Source organism: Nerophis ophidion, linkage group LG06 (assembly GCF_033978795.1).
Source record: "Nerophis ophidion isolate RoL-2023_Sa linkage group LG06, RoL_Noph_v1.0, whole genome shotgun sequence".
Taxonomy (NCBI): Eukaryota; Metazoa; Chordata; class Actinopteri; order Syngnathiformes; family Syngnathidae; genus Nerophis; species Nerophis ophidion.
Genome location: NC_084616.1, coordinates 927773 through 947845, shown reverse-complemented (window position 1 = coordinate 947845; position 20073 = coordinate 927773). Strand labels below are relative to the sequence as shown.

Below are 20073 nucleotides of genomic sequence, written 5' to 3'. Positions count from 1 at the left end.
AATAATAATAATAATAATGAGCAAACAATAACATGATGATAATGTCCAGGGTGTCTGAGATAGGCTCCCGCACCCCCCCATTTCGAAAGGGACAAGCGGTAGAAATCGATGGACATATGGAAATGAAGCAAGTCGGAAGAATTGCAAGTCAGCAGTGTGGGCGGGGCATCAGGTCTGTGTGGGCGGGGCAGCAGGTCCGCGTGCACGTGCCGCCCGCTCTCGTGTTTTCCCACGCCGCCGCGGACATGAATGACGACGAAGAAGGAGAAGCAGAAAGACGGAGGACGAGTGTCCACTTCCACGCGTGAGCAGATGTCAGGACGCCCACCAAGTACTCTTTTATTATCATTTTCAATCCAAACAATCCTCTTTTGTGGGAGCGGAATCACTGCTCGCTAGCTTCGGCTGTCAGCCAATCAGCGTCCACCCCAGCCCCTACGTAGGCAAGAAACCACGCCCCTTGTTCCGGACTGCGAGCTGGAACATTTTGTTTTTTTGCAGCCGCAAATCTGTCCTCTGCTCCTCTTTCTCTTCTTAATCTCTCCTCTGCTCCTCTGCTCCTGTCTCCCGGCTCCCGTCTCCTGTCTCCCGTCTCCCGTCTCCCGGGTCCCCGCGACCAAGTGCGGCCACACGGCAAGCAAGCGATGCCTGCCTCGTCAAAGATGAGAAGCATCTCGCTGTAGAAATGGAGGTTTGCGAGCGGAAACCGGGGATGAAGGTGTGCCGGAGCCATGTGGCCAAAGTCCTCCGCTGCCTCAAGGTGGAGGACAATAACAAGCACCCGGAGCCCATGGACCTGGACCTGGACCGGGACCAGGACCAGGACTACTGCTTCTCCGTCAGCTTCCTGCGGACAGGTAGGCCCACCTCGTCCTCCTCGCCCCCCCGCTACACCTTGATCCGGGAGGTGGGCCGGGGCAGCTACGGGGTGGTCTACGAGGCCCTGGCCCGGACCAGCGGAGCCCGCTTGGCGGTGAAGAGGCTCCAGTGCGACGCCCCGGAAAAGGTGGAACTGGCTTTGGCCGAGTTCTGGGCCCTGACCAGCCTGGAGAACCGACACCAGAACGTGGTCCAGCTGGAGGAGTGCGTCCTGCAGAGGAACGGACTGGCCCAGAAGATGAGCCATGGCAACAAGACCTCCAAACAATACCTGAGACTGGTGGAGACCTCGCTCAAAGGTACACCCGCCCTTTTAAACTACACCACCTACATCTACTATGTGTGGGACCATCATTGGTACTTTAACTACACCACCTACATCTACTATGTGTGGGACCATCATTGCTACTCTAACTACACCACTCAACTACACCACCTACATCTACTATGTGTGGGACCATCATTGGTACTCTAACTACACCACCTACATCTAGTATGTGTGGGACCATCATTGGTACTTTAACTACACCACTCAACTACACCACCTACATCTACTATGTGTGGGACCATCATTGCTACTCTAACTACACCCCTCAACTACACCACCTACATCTAGTATGTGTGGGACCATCATTGCTACTCTAACTACACCACCTACATCTATGTGTGGGACCATCATTGCTACTCTAACTACACCACCTACATCTATGTGTGGGACCATCATTGCTACTCTAACTACACCACCTACATCTATGTGTGGGACCATCATTGCTACTCTAACTACACCACCTACATCTAGTATGTGTGGGACCATCATTGGTACTCTAACTACACCACCTACATCTACTATGTGTGGGACCATCATTGGTACTTTAACTACACCACCTACATCTATGTGTGGGACCATCATTGGTACTCTAACTACACCACTCAACTACACCACCTACATCTACTATGTGTGGGACCATCATTGGTACTTTAACTACACCACCTACATCTACTATGTGTGGGACAATCATTGGTACTCTAACTACACCCCTCAACTACACCACCTACATATAGTATGTGTGGGACCATCATTGGTACTCTAACTACACCACTCAACTACACCACCTACATCTAGTATGTGTGGGACAATCATTGGTACTCTAACTACACCACTCAACTACACCACCTACATCTAGTATGTGTGGGACAATCATTGGTACTCTAACTACACCACTCAACTACACCACCTACATCTAGTATGTGTGGGACAATCATTGGTACTCTAACTACACCCCTCAACTACACCACCTACATATAGTATGTGTGGGACCATCATTGGTACTCTAACTACACCACTCAACTACACCACCTACATCTAGTATGTGTGGGACAATCATTGGTACTCTAACTACACCACTCAACTACACCACCTACATCTAGTATGTGTGGGACCATCATTGGTACTCTAACTACACCCCTCAACTACACCACCTACATATAGTATGTGTGGGACCATCATTGGTACTCTAACTACACCACTCAACTACACCACCTACATCTAGTATGTGTGGGACAATCATTGGTACTCTAACTACACCACTCAACTACACCACCTACATCTAGTATGTGTGGGACCATCATTGGTACTCTAACTACACCCCTCAACTACACCACCTACATATAGTATGTGTGGGACCATCATTGGTACTCTAACTACACCACTCAACTACACCACCTACATCTAGTATGTGTGGGACAATCATTGGTACTCTAACTACACCACTCAACTACACCACCTACATCTAGTATGTGTGGGACAATCATTGGTACTCTAACTACACCACTCAACTACACCACCTACATCTAGTATGTGTGGGACCATCATTGGTACTCTAACTACACCACTCAACTACACCACCTACATCTAGTATGTGTGGGACCATCATTGGTACTCTAACTACACCCCTCAACTACACCACCTACATATAGTATGTGTGGGACCATCATTGGTACTCTAACTACACCACTCAACTACACCACCTACATCTAGTATGTGTGGGACAATCATTGGTACTCTAACTACACCACTCAACTACACCACCTACATCTAGTATGTGTGGGACCATCATTGGTACTCTAACTACACCCCTCAACTACACCACCTACATATAGTATGTGTGGGACCATCATTGGTACTCTAACTACACCACTCAACTACACCACCTACATCTAGTATGTGTGGGACAATCATTGGTACTCTAACTACACCACTCAACTACACCACCTACATCTAGTATGTGTGGGACAATCATTGGTACTCTAACTACACCACTCAACTACACCACCTACATCTAGTATGTGTGGGACAATCATTGGTACTCTAACTACACCACTCAACTACACCACCTACATCTAGTATGTGTGGGACCATCATTGGTACTCTAACTACACCACTCAACTACACCACCTACATCTAGTATGTGTGGGACCATCATTGGTACTCTAACTACACCACTCAACTACACCACCTACATCTAGTATGTGTGGGACCATCATTGGTACTCTAACTACACCACTCAACTACACCACCTACATCTAGTATGTGTGGGACAATCATTGGTACTCTAACTACACCCCTCAACTACACCACCTACATCTACTATGTGTGGGACAATCATTGGTACTCTAACTACACCACTCAACTACACCACCTACATCTACTATGTGTGGGACAATCATTGGTACTCTAACTACACCACTCAACTACACCACCTACATCTAGTATGTGTGGGACCATCATTGCTACTCTAACTACACCACTCAACTACACCACCTACATCTAGTATGTGTGGGACCATCATTGCTACTCTAACTACACCACTCAACTACACCACCTACATCTAGTATGTGTGGGACAATCATTGGTACTCTAACTACACCACTCAACTACACCACCTACATCTAGTATGTGTGGGACCATCATTGGTACTCTAACTACACCACTCAACTACACCACCTACATCTACTATGTGTGGGACAATCATTGGTACTCTAACTACACCACTCAACTACACCACCTACATCTAGTATGTGTGGGACAATCATTGGTACTCTAACTACACCACTCAACTACACCACCTACATCTACTATGTGTGGGACAATCATTGGTACTCTAACTACACCACTCAACTACACCACCTACATCTAGTATGTGTGGGACCATCATTGCTACTCTAACTACACCACTCAACTACACCACCTACATCTAGTATGTGTGGGACAATCATTGGTACTCTAACTACACCACTCAACTACACCACCTACATCTAGTATGTGTGGGACAATCATTGGTACTCTAACTACACCCCTCAACTACACCACCTACATCTACTATGTGTGGGACAATCATTGGTACTCTAACTACACCCCTCAACTACACCACCTACATATAGTATGTGTGGGACCATCATTGGTACTCTAACTACACCACTCAACTACACCACCTACATCTAGTATGTGTGGGACCATCATTGGTACTCTAACTACACCACTCAACTACACCACCTACATCTAGTATGTGTGGGACCATCATTGGTACTCTAACTACACCACTCAACTACACCACCTACATCTAGTATGTGTGGGACCATCATTGGTACTCTAACTACACCACTCAACTACACCACCTACATCTAGTATGTGTGGGACAATCATTGGTACTCTAACTACACCCCTCAACTACACCACCTACATCTACTATGTGTGGGACAATCATTGGTACTCTAACTACACCACTCAACTACACCACCTACATCTACTATGTGTGGGACAATCATTGGTACTCTAACTACACCACTCAACTACACCACCTACATCTAGTATGTGTGGGACCATCATTGCTACTCTAACTACACCACTCAACTACACCACCTACATCTAGTATGTGTGGGACCATCATTGCTACTCTAACTACACCACTCAACTACACCACCTACATCTAGTATGTGTGGGACAATCATTGGTACTCTAACTACACCACTCAACTACACCACCTACATCTAGTATGTGTGGGACCATCATTGGTACTCTAACTACACCACTCAACTACACCACCTACATCTACTATGTGTGGGACAATCATTGGTACTCTAACTACACCACTCAACTACACCACCTACATCTAGTATGTGTGGGACAATCATTGGTACTCTAACTACACCACTCAACTACACCACCTACATCTACTATGTGTGGGACAATCATTGGTACTCTAACTACACCACTCAACTACACCACCTACATCTAGTATGTGTGGGACCATCATTGCTACTCTAACTACACCACTCAACTACACCACCTACATCTAGTATGTGTGGGACAATCATTGGTACTCTAACTACACCACTCAACTACACCACCTACATCTAGTATGTGTGGGACAATCATTGGTACTCTAACTACACCCCTCAACTACACCACCTACATCTACTATGTGTGGGACAATCATTGGTACTCTAACTACACCCCTCAACTACACCACCTACATATAGTATGTGTGGGACCATCATTGGTACTCTAACTACACCACTCAACTACACCACCTACATCTAGTATGTGTGGGACAATCATTGGTACTCTAACTACACCACTCAACTACACCACCTACATCTAGTATGTGTGGGACAATCATTGGTACTCTAACTACACCACTCAACTACACCACCTACATCTAGTATGTGTGGGACCATCATTGGTACTCTAACTACACCACTCAACTACACCACCTACATCTAGTATGTGTGGGACCATCATTGGTACTCTAACTACACCCCTCAACTACACCACCTACATATAGTATGTGTGGGACCATCATTGGTACTCTAACTACACCACTCAACTACACCACCTACATCTAGTATGTGTGGGACAATCATTGGTACTCTAACTACACCACTCAACTACACCACCTACATCTAGTATGTGTGGGACCATCATTGGTACTCTAACTACACCCCTCAACTACACCACCTACATATAGTATGTGTGGGACCATCATTGGTACTCTAACTACACCACTCAACTACACCACCTACATCTAGTATGTGTGGGACAATCATTGGTACTCTAACTACACCACTCAACTACACCACCTACATCTAGTATGTGTGGGACAATCATTGGTACTCTAACTACACCACTCAACTACACCACCTACATCTAGTATGTGTGGGACAATCATTGGTACTCTAACTACACCACTCAACTACACCACCTACATCTAGTATGTGTGGGACCATCATTGGTACTCTAACTACACCACTCAACTACACCACCTACATCTAGTATGTGTGGGACCATCATTGGTACTCTAACTACACCACTCAACTACACCACCTACATCTAGTATGTGTGGGACCATCATTGGTACTCTAACTACACCACTCAACTACACCACCTACATCTAGTATGTGTGGGACAATCATTGGTACTCTAACTACACCCCTCAACTACACCACCTACATCTACTATGTGTGGGACAATCATTGGTACTCTAACTACACCACTCAACTACACCACCTACATCTACTATGTGTGGGACAATCATTGGTACTCTAACTACACCACTCAACTACACCACCTACATCTAGTATGTGTGGGACCATCATTGCTACTCTAACTACACCACTCAACTACACCACCTACATCTAGTATGTGTGGGACCATCATTGCTACTCTAACTACACCACTCAACTACACCACCTACATCTAGTATGTGTGGGACAATCATTGGTACTCTAACTACACCACTCAACTACACCACCTACATCTAGTATGTGTGGGACCATCATTGGTACTCTAACTACACCACTCAACTACACCACCTACATCTACTATGTGTGGGACAATCATTGGTACTCTAACTACACCACTCAACTACACCACCTACATCTAGTATGTGTGGGACAATCATTGGTACTCTAACTACACCACTCAACTACACCACCTACATCTACTATGTGTGGGACAATCATTGGTACTCTAACTACACCACTCAACTACACCACCTACATCTAGTATGTGTGGGACCATCATTGCTACTCTAACTACACCACTCAACTACACCACCTACATCTAGTATGTGTGGGACAATCATTGGTACTCTAACTACACCACTCAACTACACCACCTACATCTAGTATGTGTGGGACAATCATTGGTACTCTAACTACACCCCTCAACTACACCACCTACATCTACTATGTGTGGGACAATCATTGGTACTCTAACTACACCACTCAACTACACCACCTACATCTACTATGTGTGGGACAATCATTGGTACTCTAACTACACCACTCAACTACACCACCTACATCTAGTATGTGTGGGACCATCATTGCTACTCTAACTACACCACTCAACTACACCACCTACATCTAGTATGTGTGGGACAATCATTGGTACTCTAACTACACCACTCAACTACACCACCTACATCTAGTATGTGTGGGACAATCATTGGTACTCTAACTACACCACTCAACTACACCACCTACATCTGGTATGTGTGGGACAATCATTGGTACTCTAACTACACCACTCAACTACACCACCTACATCTAGAATGTGTGGGACAATCATTGGTACTCTAACTACACCACTCAACCACACCACCCAACTACATCACTCACCCACTCAACTACACCACTCAACTATTAAAGTTAAGTTAAGTCAAAGTAGCAATGATAGTCACACACACACCAGGTGTGGTGGAATGTGTCCTCTGCAATTAACCCATCAGCTTGTCAACCACCTGGGAGGTGAGGGGAGCAGTGGGCAGCAGTGGTGCCGCGCCCGGGAATCATTTAACACACCACTCAACTATTAACTACACCACTAAACTATTAACTACAGCAATACTTTGCATTTCACCTTTTTGATAGCCAAGTGTTTGCTCATCATGGAGACTTTTCTAGCAGAACCAAATGTTGTTGACTACAGATGGTGCTGACACATTGATCTGACTACAACAGGTGGTGTTGTGAACTGACTACAGATGGTGCTGACACATTGATCTGACTACAACAGGTGGTGTTGTGAACTGACTAGAGATGGTGCTGACACATTGATCTGACTACAACAGGTGGTGTTGTGAACTGACTAGAGGTGGTGCTGACACATTGATCTGACTACAACAGGTGGTGTTGTGAACTGACTAGAGATGGTGCTGACACATTGATCTGACTACAACAGGTGGTGTTGTGAACTGACTAGAGATGGTGCTGACACATTGATCTGACTACAACAGGTGGTGTTGTGAACTGACTACAGATGGTGCTGACACATTGATCTGACTACAACAGGTGGTGTTGTGAACTGACTAGAGATGGTGCTGACACATTGATCTGACTACAACAGGTGGTGTTGTGAACTGACTAGAGATGGTGCTGACACATTGATCTGACTACAACAGGTGGTGTTGTGAACTGACTAGAGATGGTGCTGACACATTGATCTGACTACAACAGGTGGTGTTGTGAACTGACTAGAGATGGTGCTGACACATTGATCTGACTACAACAGGTGGTGTTGTGAACTGACTAGAGATGGTGCTGACACATTGATCTGACTACAACAGGTGGTGTTGTGAACTGACTAGAGATGGTGCTGACACATTGATCTGACTACAACAGGTGGTGTTGTGAACTGACTACAGATGGTGCTGACACATTGATCTGACTACAACAGGTGGTGTTGTGAACTGACTACAGATGGTGCTGACACATTGATCTGACTACAACAGGTGGTGTTGTGAACTGACTACAGATGGTGCTGACACATTGATCTGACTACAACAGGTGGTGTTGTGAACTGACTACAGATGGTGCTGACACATTGATCTGACTACAACAGGTGGTGTTGTGAACTGACTACAGATGGTGCTGACACATTGATCTGACTACAACAGGTGGTGTTGTGAACTGACTACAGATGGTGCTGACACATTGATCTGACTACAACAGGTGGTGTTGTGAACTGACTAGAGATGGTGCTGACACATTGATCTGACTACAACAGGTGGTGTTGTGAACTGACTACAGATGGTGCTGACACATTGATCTGACTACAACAGGTGGTGTTGTGAACTGACTAGAGATGGTGCTGACACATTGATCTGACTACAACAGGTGGTGTTGTGAACTGACTACAGATGGTGCTGACACATTGATCTGACTACAACAGGTGGTGTTGTGAACTGACTACAGATGGTGCTGACACATTGATCTGACTACAACAGGTGGTGTTGTGAACTGACTACAGATGGTGCTGACACATTGATCTGACTACAACAGGTGGTGTTGTGAACTGACTACAGATGGTGCTGACACATTGATCTGACTACAACAGGTGGTGTTGTGAACTGACTAGAGATGGTGCTGACACATTGAACTGACTACAACAGGTGGTGTTGTGAACTGACTACAGATGGTGCTGACACATTGATCTGACTACAACAGGTGGTGTTGTGAACTGACTACAGATGGTGCTGACACATTGATCTGACTACAACAGGTGGTGTTGTGAACTGACTACAGATGGTGCTGACACATTGATCTGACTACAACAGGTGGTGTTGTGAACTGACTACAGATGGTGCTGACACATTGATCCGACTACAACAGGTGGTGTTGTGAACTGACTAGAGATGGTGCTGACACATTGATCTGACTACAACAGGTGGTGTTGTGAACTGACTACAGATGGTGCTGACACATTGATCTGACTACAACAGGTGGTGTTGTGAACTGACTACAGATGGTGCTGACACATTGATCTGACTACAACAGGTGGTGTTGTGAACTGACTACAGATGGTGCTGACACATTGATCTGACTACAACAGGTGGTGTTGTGAACTGACTAGAGATGGTGCTGACACATTGATCTGACTACAACAGGCGGTGTTGTGAACTGACTAGAGATGGTGCTGACACATTGATCTGACTACAACAGGTGGTGTTGTGAACTGACTACAGATGGTGCTGACACATTGATCTGACTACAACAGGTGGTGTTGTGAACTGACTACAGATGGTGCTGACACATTGATCTGACTACAACAGGTGGTGTTGTGAACTGACTACAGATGGTGCTGACACATTGATCTGACTACAACAGGTGGTGCTGTGAACTGACTAGAGATGGTGCTGACACATTGATCTGACTACAACAGGCGGTGTTGTGAACTGACTAGAGATGGTGCTGACACATTGATCTGACTACAACAGGCGGTGTTGTGAACTGACTAGAGATGGTGCTGACACATTGATCTGACTACAACAGGTGGTGTTGTGAACTGACTAGAGATGGTGCTGACACATTGATCTGACTACAACAGGTGGTGTTGTGAACTGACTAGAGATGGTGCTGACACATTGATCTGACTACAACAGGTGGTGTTGTGAACTGACTACAGATGGTGCTGACACATTGATCTGACTACAACAGGTGGTGTTGTGAACTGACTAGAGATGGTGCTGACACATTGATCTGACTACAACAGGTGGTGTTGTGAACTGACTAGAGATGGTGCTGACACATTGATCTGACTACAACAGGTGGTGTTGTGAACTGACTAGAGATGGTGCTGACACATTGATCTGACTACAACAGGTGGTGTTGTGAACTGACTAGAGATGGTGCTGACACATTGATCTGACTACAACAGGTGGTGTTGTGAACTGACTAGAGATGGTGCTGACACATTGATCTGACTACAACAGGTGGTGTTGTGAACTGACTAGAGATGGTGCTGACACATTGATCCGACTACAACAGGTGGTGTTGTGAACTGACTAGAGATGGTGCTGACACATTGATCCGACTACAACAGGTGGTGTTGTGAACTGACTAGAGATGGTGCTGACACATTGATCTGACTACAACAGGTGGTGTTGTGAACTGACTACAGATGGTGCTGACACATTGATCTGACTACAACAGGTGGTGTTGTGAACTGACTACAGATGGTGCTGACACATTGATCTGACTACAACAGGTGGTGTTGTGAACTGACTAGAGATGGTGCTGACACATTGATCTGACTACAACAGGTGGTGTTGTGAACTGACTAGAGATGGTGCTGACACATTGAGCTGACTACAACAGGTGGTGTTGTGAACTGACTAGAGATGGTGCTGACACATTGATCTGACTACAACAGGTGGTGTTGTGAACTGACTAGAGATGGTGCTGACACATTGATCTGACTACAACAGGTGGTGTTGTGAACTGACTACAGATGGTGCTGACACATTGATCTGACTACAACAGGTGGTGTTGTGAACTGACTACAGATGGTGCTGACACATTGATCTGACTACAACAGGTGGTGTTGTGAACTGACTACAGATGGTGCTGACACATTGATCTGACTACAACAGGTGGTGTTGTGAACTGACTAGAGATGGTGCTGACACATTGAACTGACTACAACAGGTGGTGTTGTGAACTGACTACAGATGGTGCTGACACATTGATCTGACTACAACAGGTGGTGTTGTGAACTGACTACAGATGGTGCTGACACATTGATCTGACTACAACAGGTGGTGTTGTGAACTGACTACAGATGGTGCTGACACATTGATCTGACTACAACAGGTGGTGTTGTGAACTGACTACAGATGGTGCTGACACATTGATCCGACTACAACAGGTGGTGTTGTGAACTGACTAGAGATGGTGCTGACACATTGATCTGACTACAACAGGTGGTGTTGTGAACTGACTACAGATGGTGCTGACACATTGATCTGACTACAACAGGTGGTGTTGTGAACTGACTACAGATGGTGCTGACACATTGATCTGACTACAACAGGTGGTGTTGTGAACTGACTACAGATGGTGCTGACACATTGATCTGACTACAACAGGTGGTGTTGTGAACTGACTAGAGATGGTGCTGACACATTGATCTGACTACAACAGGCGGTGTTGTGAACTGACTAGAGATGGTGCTGACACATTGATCTGACTACAACAGGTGGTGTTGTGAACTGACTACAGATGGTGCTGACACATTGATCTGACTACAACAGGTGGTGTTGTGAACTGACTACAGATGGTGCTGACACATTGATCTGACTACAACAGGTGGTGTTGTGAACTGACTACAGATGGTGCTGACACATTGATCTGACTACAACAGGTGGTGCTGTGAACTGACTAGAGATGGTGCTGACACATTGATCTGACTACAACAGGCGGTGTTGTGAACTGACTAGAGATGGTGCTGACACATTGATCTGACTACAACAGGCGGTGTTGTGAACTGACTAGAGATGGTGCTGACACATTGATCTGACTACAACAGGTGGTGTTGTGAACTGACTAGAGATGGTGCTGACACATTGATCTGACTACAACAGGTGGTGTTGTGAACTGACTAGAGATGGTGCTGACACATTGATCTGACTACAACAGGTGGTGTTGTGAACTGACTACAGATGGTGCTGACACATTGATCTGACTACAACAGGTGGTGTTGTGAACTGACTAGAGATGGTGCTGACACATTGATCTGACTACAACAGGTGGTGTTGTGAACTGACTAGAGATGGTGCTGACACATTGATCTGACTACAACAGGTGGTGTTGTGAACTGACTAGAGATGGTGCTGACACATTGATCTGACTACAACAGGTGGTGTTGTGAACTGACTAGAGATGGTGCTGACACATTGATCTGACTACAACAGGTGGTGTTGTGAACTGACTAGAGATGGTGCTGACACATTGATCTGACTACAACAGGTGGTGTTGTGAACTGACTAGAGATGGTGCTGACACATTGATCCGACTACAACAGGTGGTGTTGTGAACTGACTAGAGATGGTGCTGACACATTGATCCGACTACAACAGGTGGTGTTGTGAACTGACTAGAGATGGTGCTGACACATTGATCTGACTACAACAGGTGGTGTTGTGAACTGACTAGAGATGGTGCTGACACATTGATCTGACTACAACAGGTGGTGTTGTGAACTGACTACAGATGGTGCTGACACATTGATCTGACTACAACAGGTGGTGTTGTGAACTGACTAGAGATGGTGCTGACACATTGATCTGACTACAACAGGTGGTGTTGTGAACTGACTAGAGATGGTGCTGACACATTGAGCTGACTACAACAGGTGGTGTTGTGAACTGACTAGAGATGGTGCTGACACATTGATCTGACTACAACAGGTGGTGTTGTGAACTGACTAGAGATGGTGCTGACACATTGATCTGACTACAACAGGTGGTGTTGTGAACTGACTACAGATGGTGCTGACACATTGATCTGACTACAACAGGTGGTGTTGTGAACTGACTAGAGATGGTGCTGACACATTGATCTGACTACAACAGGTGGTGTTGTGAACTGACTAGAGATGGTGCTGACACATTGATCTGACTACAACAGGTGGTGTTGTGAACTGACTAGAGATGGTGCTGACACATTGATCTGACTACAACAGGTGGTGTTGTGAACTGACTAGAGATGGTGCTGACACATTGATCTGACTACAACAGGTGGTGTTGTGAACTGACTACAGATGGTGCTGACACATTGATCTGACTACAACAGGTGGTGTTGTGAACTGACTAGAGATGGTGCTGACACATTGATCTGACTACAACAGGTGGTGTTGTGAACTGACTAGAGATGGTGCTGACACATTGATCTGACTACAACAGGTGGTGTTGTGAACTGACTACAGATGGTGCTGACACATTGATCTGACTACAACAGGTGGTGTTGTGAACTGACTACAGATGGTGCTGACACATTGATCTGACTACAACAGGTGGTGTTGTGAACTGACTACAGATGGTGCTGACACATTGATCTGACTACAACAGGTGGTGTTGTGAACTGACTACAGATGGTGCTGACACATTGATCTGACTACAACAGGTGGTGTTGTGAACTGACTACAGATGGTGCTGACACATTGATCTGACTACAACAGGTGGTGTTGTGAACTGACTACAGATGGTGCTGACACATTGATCTGACTACAACAGGTGGTGTTGTGAACTGACTAGAGATGGTGCTGACACATTGATCTGACTACAACAGGTGGTGTTGTGAACTGACTACAGATGGTGCTGACACATTGATCTGACTACAACAGGTGGTGTTGTGAACTGACTAGAGATGGTGCTGACACATTGATCTGACTACAACAGGTGGTGTTGTGAACTGACTACAGATGGTGCTGACACATTGATCTGACTACAACAGGTGGTGTTGTGAACTGACTACAGATGGTGCTGACACATTGATCTGACTACAACAGGTGGTGTTGTGAACTGACTAGAGATGGTGCTGACACATTGATCTGACTACAACAGGTGGTGTTGTGAACTGACTAGAGATGGTGCTGACACATTGATCTGACTACAACAGGTGGTGTTGTGAACTGACTACAGATGGTGCTGACACATTGATCTGACTACAACAGGTGGTGTTTTAGTCAGTTAGTGACTAAAACAGCTCTAAAGTTGATCCAGAGATTTTAGCAGTGACAATTTTGTTTTATACATGACGTATTTTTACAATTTGTATTACTTCCAAGTCCAAGTCCAAGTCCAAGTCCCAGGGACCACACTTGAAAACAAGTCAAGATTAGATATTTCTGTGCGTGGCAAATAATTGTAGTAATCCTTCCTTCCAAAGCAGCGTTTAGAAGACAACTGTGACATGACCTTAAACTTCTTTGGAGTTCTGAAGGTCAACATGAAGTTCTGAAGGTCAACATGAATGAAGTCCAGACTACCTGAGGGCCACACCCTGAATAAAGTGGCGGCCATTTGGATTTATTTCAATTCCAAAGCCAGTTGAATTCTTTTGAAATCCACAATACATGATAAATATCGGACAGATAATTGTTCTGCTGAAACGAGGAATCAGGAGAAATCCTAAAAAATATCCCTTAAAACATCCTTGTTTGAATGCACCTGTGAGGCCAGGTGAGCTGTGCCAGGTGATGCTTGCTAAACAAACATGGCTTCCAATATTTACCTGCAGCACAACACTAAGTTAGAAATAAATGATAAATGGGTTGTACTTGTGTAGCACGTCTCTACCTTCAAAGCACTTTGACACTACTTCCACATTCACACACACATTCACACACACATTCACACACACTTTCACACACACATTCACACACACATTCACACACACATTCACACACACATTCACACACACATTCACACACACATTCACACACACACATTCACACACACATTCACACACACATTCACACACACTTTCACACACACATTCACACACACATTCACACACACTTTCACACACACATTCACACACACATTCACACACACATTCACACACACATTCACACACACATTCACACACACACATTCACACACACATTCACACACACATTCACACACACTTTCACACACACATTCACACACACATTCACACACACATTCACACACACATTCACACACACTTTCACACACACATTCACACACACATTCACACACACATTCACACACACTTTCACGCACACATTCACACACACATTCACACACACACATTCACACACACATTCACACACACACATTCACACACACATTCACACACACACATTCACACACACATTCACACACACATTCACACACACATTCACACACTGATGGAGGGAGCTGCCATGCAAGGCGCTAACCAGCACCCATCAGGAGCAAGGGTGAAGTGTCTTGCTCAGGACACAACGGACATGACAAAGTTGGTACTAGGTGGGGTTTGAACCAGGGACCCTTGGGTTGCGAATGGCCACTCTTCCACTGCGCCACGCCGTCAGTGAGATTTTAGGTTTGTTTAATACTTACATTGAAATAATGGAGACTATATTCCAATATGTCTCTCATTATGATATCTTAACTAAATGCATTTTTTCTACTGATATCATCTCCATAGCTTGTGTATACCAGGCACTGTGTATTGTGTGTGTGTGTGTGTATACCAGTCAGTGTGTATTATGTGTGTATACCAGTCAGTGTGTATTATGTGTGTATACCAGTCAGCATGTATTATGTGTGTATACCAGTCAGTATGTATTATGTGTGTATACCAGTCAGTGTGTATTATGTGTGTATACCAGTCAGCATGTATTATGTGTGTATACCAGTCAGTATGTATTATGTGTGTATACCAGGCACTGTGTATTGTGTGTGTGTGTGTGTATACCAGTCAGTGTGTATTATGTGTGTATACCAGTCAGTGTGTATTATGTGTGTATACCAGTCAGCATGTATTATGTGTGTATACCAGTCAGTATGTATTATGTGTGTATACCAGTCAGTGTGTATTATGTGTGTATACCAGTCAGCATGTATTATGTGTGTATACCAGTCAGTATGTATTATGTGTGTATACCAGGCACTGTGTATTGTGTGTGTGTGTGTGTGTATACCATTGTATGTGTATACCAGGAACTGTGTATTGTGTGTGTGTATACCATTGTATGTGTATACCAGGCAGTGTGTATTATGTGTGTATACCTGTCAGTGTGTTATGTGTATACCAGTCAGTATGTATTATGTGTGTATACCAGTCAGTGTGTATTATGTGTATACCAGTCAGTGTGTATTATGTGTGTATACCAGTCAGTATGTATTATGTGTGTATAGCAGTCAGTGTGTATTATGTGTGTATACCAGTCAGTGTGTATTATGTGTGTATATCAGTCAGTGTGTATTATGTGTGTATGCCAGTCAGTATGTATTATGTGTGTATACCAGTCAGTGTGTATTATGTGTGTATACCAGTCAGTGTGTATTATGTGTGTATACCAGTCAGTGTGTATTATGTGTGTATGCCAGTCAGTATGTATTATGTGTGTATACCAGGCAGTGTGTATTATGTGTGTATACCAGTCAGTATGTATTATGTGTGTATACCAGTCAGTATGCATTATGTGTGTGTATACCAGGCAGTGTGTATTATGTGTGTATACCAGTCAGTGTGTATTATGTGTGTGTACCAGTCAGTGTGTATTATGTGTGTATACCAGTCGGTGTGTGTAATGTGTGTATACCAGTCAGTGTGTATTATGTGTGTATGCCAGTCAGTGTGTATTATGTGTGTATACCAGTCAGTGTGTATTATGTGTGTATACCAGTCAGTGTGTATTATGTGTGTATACCAGTCAGTGTGTATTATGTGTGTATAGCAGGCAGTGTGTATTTTGTGTGTATACCAGGCAGTGTGTATTGTGTGTGTAGCAGTCAGTATGTATTATGTGTGTATACCAGTCAGTATGTATTATGTGTGTATACCAGTCAGTGTGTATTATGTGTGTATACCAGTCAGTGTGTATTATGTGTGTATACCAGTCAGTGTGTGTGTAGCAGTCAGGGTGAGGTGGACTATCAACATGTATTCAAGTATTAGTAAGAAACTGGATCCACTTCTGCTGATGTGTTGGATTGTCAGGACTTGCTGGGCCTGAGAAGTCACAACCGATGTGTGTCTGCAGGTGAGCGCATTCTGGGTCACCCAGAGGAGCAGCCCTGCTACCTGTGGTTCGTCATGGAGTTCTGCGAAGGGGGCGACCTCAACCAGTACATCCTGTCGCGGCGGCCTGACCCCCAGACCAACAGGAGTTTCATGCGGCAGCTGACCAGCGCCGTGGCTTTCCTGCACAGGAACAAGATTGTCCACCGGGACTTGAAGCCCGACAACATCCTCATCTCCCAGAAGTCCGGTGCACCTGTTGTCAAAGTGGCGGACTTTGGCCTCAGTAAGGTGTGCGCTGGCCTGAGTTCTAAGAACAGTGAGGAAGTGCAGTCGTCAGGCAGGGGCAGCAACCAGGACTCCATGGTCAACATCAACAAGTTGTGGTTGTCCTCGGCCTGTGGCTCGGACTTCTTCATGGCCCCTGAGGTGTGGGAGGGCCACTACACGGCCAAGGCGGACATCTTTGCTCTGGGCATCATCATCTGGGCCATGGTCGAGCGGATCACCTTCATCGACGCCGAGTCCAAACGCGAGCTGCTGGGCACGTACATCCGACAAGGCTCGGAGATCGTGCCGGTGGGCGAGGCCCTGCTGGAGAACCCCAAGATGGTCCTCCACATCCCTCAGAGGGCCCGCAGCTCCATGTCAGACGGGGTGAAGAATCTCCTCCAGGACATGCTGGCCTTCAACCCTCAGGACAGACCGGACGCCTGCCAGCTGGAGGTGCTGATGGAGCGGGTCACCTGTGCCGCGTGACCCCCCCCCCCTCCTCCTCCTTTTCCAGGTAAGGTGGACTTCCTGCTTCTTGCTTAGGGCTGAGCCATGATATTTCAAGGCCATGTCACTACTTCTTACTTACTTTCTATCACCTGTGTCTTACCTTCTCTTACCTGCTTCTTACCTGGTGAGCAGAGAGGAGAACATCCTTAGTCAGAGTTCGAACCTTCTTTTGGCGGCCAGTCAGCCAGCACTAATCTTTGGAATCTACTTTGAAAGAAAGACAGCTTTCATTGAGCTCGCACGCCCGCAGAGAGGAAATCACTTCCTTGAACGTCTAGTAAACATAACAATAATAATAATAATAATATTAATGATAAGAGCATACATGGTCACCTGCCATGGAGGCTCGATGACACAGAACATGTGACCAGGACTTTTATTCTCATGCATGTCACATGTCAATATGTTCCATACTTACATGCATGTCACATGTCAATATGTTCCATACTTACATGCATGTCACATGTCAATATGTTCCATACTTACATGCATGTCACATGTCAATATGTTCCATACTTACATGCGTGTCACATGTCAATATGTTCCATACTTACATGCATGTCACATGTCAATATGTTCCATACTTACATGCATGTCACATGTCAATATGTTCCATACTTACATGCGTGTCACATGTCAATATGTTCCATACTTACATGCATGTCACATGTCAATATGTTCCATACTTACACGCATGTCACATGTCAATATGTTCCATACTTACACGCATGTCACATGTCAATATGTTCCATACTTACATGCATGTCACATGTCAATATGTTCCATACTTACATGCATGTCACATGTCAATATGTTCCATACTTACACGCATGTCACATGTCAATATGTTCCATACTTACACGCATGTCACATGTCAATATGTTCCATACTTACATGCATGTCACATGTCAATATGTTCCATACTTACATGCATGTCACATGTCAATATGTTCCATACTTACATGCATGTCACATGTCAATATGTTCCATACTTACATGCATGTCACATGTCAATATGTTCCATACTTACATGCGTGTCACATGTCAATATGTTCCATACTTACATGCGTGTCACATGTCAATATGTTCCATACTTACATGCATGTCACATGTCAATATGTTCCATACTTACATGCATGTCACATGTCAATATGTTCCATACTTACATGCATGTCACATGTCAATATGTTCCATACTTACATGCATGTCACATGTCAATATGTTCCATACTTACATGCATGTCACATGTCAATATGTTCCATACTTACATACATGTCACATGTCAATATGTTCCATACTTACATGCATGTCACATGTCAATATGTTCCATACTTACATGCATGTCACATGTCAATATGTTCCATACTTACATGCATGTCACATGTCAATATGTTCCATACTTACATGCATGTCACATGTCAATATGTTCCATACTTACATGCATGTCACATGTCAATATGTTCCATACTTACATACATGTCACATGTCAATATGTTCCATACTTACATGCATGTCACATGTCAATATGTTCCATACTTACATGCATGTCACATGTCAATATGTTCCATACTTACATGCATGTCACATGTCAATATGTTCCATACTTACATGCATGTCACATGTCAATATGTTCCATACTTACATGCATGTCACATGTCAATATGTTCCATACTTACATGCATGTCACATGTCAATATGTTCCATACTTACATGCATGTCACATGTCAATATGTTCCATACTTACATGCATGTCACATGTCAATATGTTCCATACTTACATGCATGTCACATGTCAATATGTTCCATACTTACATGCATGTCACATGTCAATATGTTCCATACTTACATACATGTCACATGTCAATATGTTCCATA

General features: G+C 44.6%; 1 protein-coding gene across 1 annotated transcript; it reads left to right on the top strand.

Moving 5' to 3' along the window:
- The first annotated feature begins 226 nt into the window (after positions 1–226).
- On the top strand, positions 227–18214 carry LOC133553852 (serine/threonine-protein kinase 35-like). Its single transcript, XM_061902193.1, has 2 exons — positions 227–1178; positions 17438–18214. Exons 1-2 carry the CDS (start codon positions 686–688, stop codon positions 18172–18174), a joined length of 1230 nt encoding a protein of 409 aa, XP_061758177.1. The 5' UTR covers positions 227–685; the 3' UTR covers positions 18175–18214.
- The last annotated feature ends 1859 nt before the right edge of the window (positions 18215–20073 follow it).